The following is a 7,572-nucleotide window of genomic DNA, read 5'->3' on the forward strand; positions in this document are numbered from 1 at the left end:
CTTCTGCCCCCGTGGTCCTGCCTCGGGAGGGAAGGGAGCTCGGTTCTCCCGCGGCCGTGCGAAGCGGGGGGTCGTTTGGATCCCAGTGTTATCTCTGTGAGTCGCAGAGTAAAGCTGCCCGAGCCTGCTGACAGGGAGATGAAGGTATTTGATCGGATTAGAGGTTCTGAAAAGTCCGTTGAGCTGAAAGGGGCAGGCAGCTGTGCATCCCGACATAAAAACTCCTTTCGTGCTGCCTTCTGTGCCTCCTTGACAGCTTTCTCGGCTGCGTCTGAAACTAATGGGCAGCACTAGCACAGAAACTGCTTTGTCCAGGGCCAAGCAGAGGACATCTGCTCTCCCTTCTTGCCTAGTCACTCCTTCTTGGTTGAAGATGCCCTGGGGCTTTCCAAGTTGTTATTTTAGCAGCATGCTGCTGTGGCATGGGTTATGGTTTGTTACATGTATAGCAAATGCATCGTGCCTGTGTCTACAGTCCCTTTTTTCTGGTTTTTTTTTTCCTATATGCAATTTCTTCTTGCCTGACGGTGAAAAGCAGGATCCAGCGATTCTCCTGAAAAAAAAGGGCTGGCAACAAAGCTCACATCTCTCATTTCAGAGACCTTTCTCTCGGGGAGATGACCGAGGGGCTCGGCAGTGGCGTTGGTCTCGGGCCAAAGGGGTTTTGTTGCCCGGTGCCTGCTTTGTTCTGGACAGCTGAGCTCGGGAGTTGAAACAAAAGTTGCTTAATCCTCTCAAACTGCCTCGCAGCGTTACTGAGACTTAGCGCTGCCCGCCGGCGTCGGGACTCAAGCAGCTTGCTGTCTGCCCCCGGCGCTGGGTACTTATCCGTGCTTATAATAGCAAATCCCTCTGTGGAGTGAGGGGTGAGAGGGGGCTCCAGCAGAGACCCGTGCTCCTCGGCCGTCTTCACCCGTCCTGCTGCGAGTAATGGAGCTGCCCTGCTGAGAAGTGTGATCACGGCGGTTCCCCTCCGTGGAAACAGCCCCAGGTCGCAGCACGAGGAGCCCAGGAGTGGGCATCGCTTGCTCAGGTGCCTCATGGCTTCTCGCGGTGCTGGAAGGTGTCCCCGTCCAAACGTGTGTCACACCGTGAAGGGCACACGAGTCCTCCAGAGACGGCAAAGCTGGGTTGAGTAAAAAGCCAAGTTCCTGCACGGCTTTACCCGTTGGACCAAACGGGATCACACTCAATGCTGATTTTTGATCCCTCCTTAGCTTGGGGTGTTTCTCTGTGTGTTCTTGATGCTGCTGTTGTAGAAGGTGACCGGGCTTTGCGGCAGCTGGCAGGTTTTTGACAGATGATTCTGGGACTTCAGAAGGGCGAGGAGTTTGTGTCCAGGGCCTTGTTTGTGCCAAAGACCCTGTCTTCCCGGTGCCACTCCAGTGTTTTCTGGGCTGACTCTTGCTGTTCCAGAGGTCTCTGCAGAGCAGCAGCGCTTTAGCCCCCTGCCCTGTGAGAATTCACAGCACGTAACATCGCAGCTGATAGCCAGGTCTGTAGCGCAGCTTGGTGACAATGCAATATTTTTTTTTTTTCTTCTAACAGCTGCCCCTTCCTTGCCAGTCACCTCACCCTGGCCATCCCCATCATCGCAGCCGTCCTCTTCTTCTTTGTCATCAGCTGCCTGCTCCAGACCAGATTCCGAGACCCAGGAATCCTGCCCAGAGCCACCCCAAGTGAGGCCGCAGACCTGGAGAAGCGAATCGGTGAGAGTTTCAATCCTTCTCCTCTTTGGGCCAGTGCGTGCCGCTGGGCGGGCACGTGTTTGTGCAAGCACACACGCACGTTTCAGGGTCAGTAAGTCTCCTTTCGGTCTTTACTCCTTACCAGTTGTCCGGGGGGGAGAAGAGACCAGAGTATCAGATGGTGAGGCTTGGCAGTGTCTTACGAGTCCCACAAAAAGAAGTGTGGCAAACTCCTCTAGCAGAGCCTGTAGCGCTACAGAGAGAGGACCTGCGGAGAAGCAGAGGCCGTTTTCCTTCCTGTTCCGTCCCGTTGTTTTCCCTCACAAAGCCCCAGACAGTACCTGTACCCGTTCCTGCCCTTGGGATGACACCCGAGGGGGCAGTTGCCGAGCTCAGGGGAAAGAGAGTTTGTGGCGTTGGTGTCCTAAGCACAAACACCGTTAGGGACTGCGCCCCAGCAGCTGGAGGAGCGCACAATTCCTGTAACGGTGCAGTTGTTACTCTGAATGTTGTCCAAACTCAGAGGTACCTGATCCTGTACCACCCTCTGCAAAACGCAGACGGTGAGGACGTCGGATAATTAATTTCGATTTGAATGCTTTTTAAGGCTGTGATTTGCCGATGATCCTGCTGTGCCGCGAGGTTTTCTTTCCTGTGATTGTTTCTAGCGGCGTGCTCATGTTTGTCCCCACCTGAAAACTGCTGCGTCGCGCTGTTTTGGTGGTGACCAAGAAGGTGTTTGCATCCAGGAGCTGTGGACCTTGTTGAGGGTAGTAACAAATGCTTTAGCAAGGCTAATGCAAGACAGCTTGAATCTGCCCCGCGGAAGACGGTTGCAAGGCAGTAATTCTACATCTGACTGAAAAAAATGGTTTGCAAGTCTCCTCAGAGTGGTTATCCGGGTTCTGTTTATAAGTGCCTAAAGCGATAATCTGGCTGCAGATGCTGCCTGATGTGCCAGCTGTTACTGGTACCATAATCCACTTATGATCCTCTTAACGGAGATGTCACAGTGCGCGTGTTTTCAAAGACTTCCTCAGACACGGAAAGGTGCTCTTTTAAGAATGACTAAAATAAAGAAATAACCCCCGAAACTGCAAACACGACCCAGAGGTTTTCGAGCTCATGCTTTTGAGCTGTTGAGCAGAGAAACGGTCTCCAGCTGCCTGTCCCTGATGAAGTGCAGGCACACACGGGTGTAACTTGGGGTGTCCCTAAAAATCCTCAGTTTTGAACTCGAGGGGGAGGAATCCTCTTGTGCTGCTAACACACGTGTCAGATATCAATGAACTCTGGCTGGAGCACTTGAGACGACTCCCTTGAGCCTGGCCTGGCTGTGCTGCTGGCTCCAGCCCCAGGCTGGCAAGTCGTCTGCTGGCGGTGGCTTCTGCAGAGGTTGCCCTCATTTCTGTGACTTGGGTGCTTGCAGCAGAGGAGGAACCACACGTGTGCTGAGAGATGACGTTGCCTCCTTGTGTTGTGATCTGTTACACGTGCAGAGATGAGTCGGTGTCGCTGGGCACACCGACACTGCTGCTTTTGCACTCACTGTTTATAAATTGCTTTGTGTTCTTGAAGCATTTGGGCAGATGTTGCGTCCTTTTGGTGTCACAGCAGTGTCATTGTTGAACAGACAACAAAAGGACATAAATAATGCTGCAAAGGAGCTGACTGGAGTCCCTGGCTGCCCACCTTGCAACAAATCCTGTAGGCTGAGCTGCCTCTTAGCGTTTGCTTAAAATCAGGAGAGCACGTACCAGTCCCTTACCCTGCCAGGAAGGAACTCGGGGCGATACAGGGGCTTGGGTTTCACCTGTACCAGTTTGAGTTTTCCTCCTCGCCCTTGCAGACAGCATGGGTACGTCCACCTACCGCCCGCCGGCCCGCACCATGGAAGTGGTCATCAACAAGTACGTGGTGAAACTCAAGTACTGCTACACCTGCAAAATGTTCCGCCCGCCTCGCACCTCTCACTGCAGCGTCTGCGACAACTGTGTCGGTGAGCCCAGAACGCGGGGAGGTGCTGGTACCTCGAGGGGGGGAAGGCGTGTTTTACGTTCCTGCACAGGTTACTTTTGCTTCTCATAAAGAGAGATACCAGGCAGGCTTTCTTCTTCCCGTTTAAAGTCAAAGCAAGAGCAGTGCAGTGGCTCAGGCCAAGGGGGCAGCACGTCCCAGAGTCCCAGAGTCCGTGTCTCCGCTTTTCCTAAGTTCTGGGAGGACAATGCTGTGAAACCCACTTCAGGCTTTCACCAAACACAAGTTTTGCTGCAGGCTCCTTGTTGTCTGTGGTCTTGGTGTCACCGGGCTGGTAGAAACACAGCTGTAGGTGCTGGTTGAGCTCTTCTGTGTCCTCTCCCGTGCCTTCAGAGCGTGCTTGTGATTCAGGGGTGTGCCTGGAGAGTTTCCTCCTGGTGCAGCTGATTCTGGCTGTGCTTCGTATGGATGCAGGAGCTGCACTTTACACTGTCTTGCAGGACAACCTGAGGAGTGACCAACCCCGGGGTGGTCACAGGAGCCCAAGGCTCTGATTAAAAGAAGAAGTTTGGGAGTTGCCAGGCGTTGTGTATTTGGGGGTAGCCGTGGGTGGCTGTGACGCCTCAAAGGCAATTTCCGTGGGTTTAGAGGCCTATCTTTATAACTTTGAAAACTGTTTTCTGCCCCGAAGAAGGCGGGGGAAGCTGACACGCGGAAAAGGAGCATCAACGCTGTGTGCACACACCCAGTGCTGCGAGGTGTTGGAAGAGCTGCCGCGCTTTCCCTGCTGGCTTTCAATTTTAGTAATGGCAGATGTTACCAGTCACAAGGCTTGTATTCATGCGGGGTTTGGTGAGAGGAATGGTTTAGCCTTTGCTGATAAAAGAGGGCATGTGAGCAGGTGGCAGTTCTCTACTGAAACTTCTTGCTAACCTGCTGCTGCAGATGGGTTCTGGTCTCAGGGTGGTGGGTGGAAGCTCCATTTGTAGTCCCTGGTTTCGGGAGCTCGACAGAGTTTGCTTCGTTACGGGGTGTGACGTGGTAGGAGTCCTCACCGTGTCCCTTTGTTTCAGAGAGGTTTGATCACCACTGCCCCTGGGTGGGCAACTGCGTGGGGAAGCGCAACTATCGCTACTTCTATGCCTTCATCCTTTCCCTCTCCTTCCTGACGGCCTTCATCTTCGCTTGCGTCGTCACCCACCTCACTCTGCGTAAGTACTGCGGCTACGAGCAGCGATACTTGCCGTGCTCCTGGCCCGGAACGACCTGAGGCAGTGCTGGGTCGTTGTTCCTGCTGGACAGAGCGTGAGGAGGGTCTTGTTGCTTTACACCCCAAATAAACAGGGTCTCAAACCGCAGGGAACCACAAATCCCCCCTGCACCTCACCACAGACAGGCTTCGAGAGCTCATGCCTAGGTTCTCCCCTCCAGAGCACAGATGCTGGTGGGTCCATCTGCTCTTAACCCGGCAGGGGTGGTGCCGTGCCCCTCAGCCCCAAATCTCCCGGAGCTGTGTCTGCACACTGACATTTTTGCCAAGTTACAGGCTGCAGGTGTGTCTCGGGCAGCCAGGCAGATCCGTATGAGCCACAGTGGCGTGGCTGCGTGCTCAGAAGTGAAGCGTTGGCTGGAGGTGCGAGGCTGCCTGGTGAGATGTCGTCCTGTTTTTGCTTTGCAGGCTCTCAAAGAGATGGATTCATCACCACTCTGAAGACGACACCTGCAAGATATCCTTCTGATGCCGTCAGCTGCTCCGACAGTCGAGCACTGGTGCAGCAACACTAACCATGTAACAGAGAGGTGCAGTGAGCAATCTGTAAGGTTGCCCTGGTGTACTTCCCACAACTTAATTTTGTCCCCTAGTTACCTGGGTGGGGCCAGCAGGCATCTCTTCACCTGTAGACTGATCACCAGACTGGGAAGACCTTTAGTTCGCCACCAGGCACTAAGGGTGGGTGACAAACTTGCTTCCCAGTCTGTAAGTTCACACAGGAAGGGAGGCAGCTGGAGCAGGCCCTGCCTTGGTGGGTGCCTGCACAGCGGCGCGGGACGTGGGGAACTTGCTGGGACGTTTCTGTGACCCTAGTGTGCGCGGTCGCAGCGCGTGTCTCCAAAAACAGTCGTCTGCCTCTCCTTGCGGGATGATTTTGTTCCCTGAGACTTCCTTGACTTTTATTTCACTGTGCTGGAGTTGGTGATTTGTTTTTTCTCAGTCTGGTCTATTTTAGGCCTCTCAGGTTTTCACACTTACTTAGTCGCCTCCAACCTGACAACAAACGAAGATGTAAGTACCCGGGACACTTGTGCTTCTGCAGGGCTGGCCCTGGTCCTTCCTAAGCAGAGGTGAGGCTTTCAGGGGATCCTTGGCTGTGTCCCTTAGTGCAGGAGCTCGCTAAGGCTGCGATGCCCGTGATAATCCACTGCCAAGTGAATGGCCGGTGCCGGCAGCATTTGAACTGGAGTGAGTTTCAGGTGGCTGAGTGGGAGGAGAGCAGCACACAGCAGCAGGGGACTGTGCAACGGGAGCTGCCCAGCAGCATGAGGCTGGGGGGTTCATGCGCTGTTACAAAGATCACGTGTGCATTTCTTTTTTTTCCAGTCTGTTGTGGCCTTGCTTAAAGTTAGGAGTTCTGAGATTCAAACCAAAAAAGGAAGACTGGCCCCAGAGGTCTAGTTGGGTGTTAGCTGGGGACATGGGTGATCTTTATTCAGCATCCCACATAACCACAGGTTTCCTCTGAGACCCAGGGCAAGTCCCTTTGTCTCTATCGGTTCCTCATGTCTAAAAGGCAAATAATGTACAGCCGGCGCCTGATGAGATTTACCTTGAAGCCTGAGGTGCCTGCAGACTCCAAGAGGCAAATGCTTACCCCGAGCAGGGCGGGTTGAACAGAAAAGCAGGATCTGTCTGATCCTCAGAAGGAATCAAAATTCGCCCTTCTGGCCAGAAGGACCTGTTGTCCTGGCTGGAAGCTTCCAGCACTGCAGAAGGCACGTTTACATCCCGGTTTTGGTCTCTTGGTTGTTTTTTTCCTCCCCTCTCCACCTCTGTTACGTTGGAAGGTGTGGGTAGAGCTGCCTGAGGCTCTGTAAGGCCCAAAGCGCGTGGCCCGTGGCCTCTCCAGCTGTGTTGCCCTCGGTGCCAGCCTTATGCTGCGGCTGGGGAGAGGAAGTCAAACCCAGAGGAGGAAATGTGCTTCGCCGCGGTTCGCTGCAGCCGGGGGCCTGAGGCCAGGTACAGCATCTGCCCCCGCGTGTGTGCCCACGCTTGGTGTGACCGGGGTTTCGCAATGCGAGTCCTGATGGCAGCTGCTCAGGGGGGGAGCGGATGAGATTGTTCCCTCCCGTTGCAGCACGGCCTGGGAATCCCCTCGCTGTTTGTTCAGCCCGAGGAGCCCAGGAGGGGCCATAAGCTGGAGCCCTGCTCTGAGGAGCTTTCAGCCTAGGAGAGAGCGAGGGCAGGAGGAGGAGGCTGGTGTTGAGGATGGGGACACTGATGAGCTGCTCTGCGGCACGGGCAGGGCAGAGCTTTGGAGCTCTCTGGCTGCCAGGCTGGCCCTGGACAGGCAGGAGCAGCGTCCTGCTGTCAGCCCTGTCTGCCTGGCTGCGGCTGTCCTGCTTGTTCAAGCAAAGAGAGGGAGGGTGTTTGCAGTGAGAGAAGCCTTCCACCTCCTGAGCCAGGATTTGAGCCGAGTCCCTTCTCGGGTAATTCTCTGCTGTTGCATCTTTCCTACCTTACTCTGTGTGTATCCTTTTCCTTTCAGATCAAAGGGGCCTGGTCAAATAAGAGGGGCTCAGAGTTTGCCAATCCCTACAGCCATAAAAGTATCCTCACAAACTGCTGTGCGGTGCTGTGTGGGCCATTCCATCCCAGGTAAGAGCCTTGGACCAATAAAGCGTTGGGAAT

At 54.4% G+C, this 7,572-nt stretch overlaps 1 protein-coding gene across 1 annotated transcript; it reads left to right on the top strand.

The window, feature by feature from the left end:
- Positions 1–1,548: 1,548 nt before the first annotated feature.
- ZDHHC18 (zinc finger, DHHC-type containing 18) lies at positions 1,549–7,539 on the top strand (the record flags this gene model as incomplete). Its single annotated transcript, XM_009865073.1, has 6 exons — positions 1,549–1,709; positions 3,538–3,687; positions 4,739–4,876; positions 5,344–5,392; positions 5,847–5,949; positions 7,430–7,539. Coding segments are annotated over 6 exons (711 nt in total), but the record flags the coding sequence as incomplete, so codon positions are not given.
- Between the last annotated feature and the right edge of the window lie 33 nt (positions 7,540–7,572).

This window comes from Apaloderma vittatum, unplaced genomic scaffold, assembly GCF_000703405.1.
Source record: "Apaloderma vittatum isolate BGI_N311 unplaced genomic scaffold, ASM70340v1 scaffold26092, whole genome shotgun sequence".
Lineage (NCBI taxonomy): Eukaryota > Metazoa > Chordata > Aves > Trogoniformes > Trogonidae > Apaloderma > Apaloderma vittatum.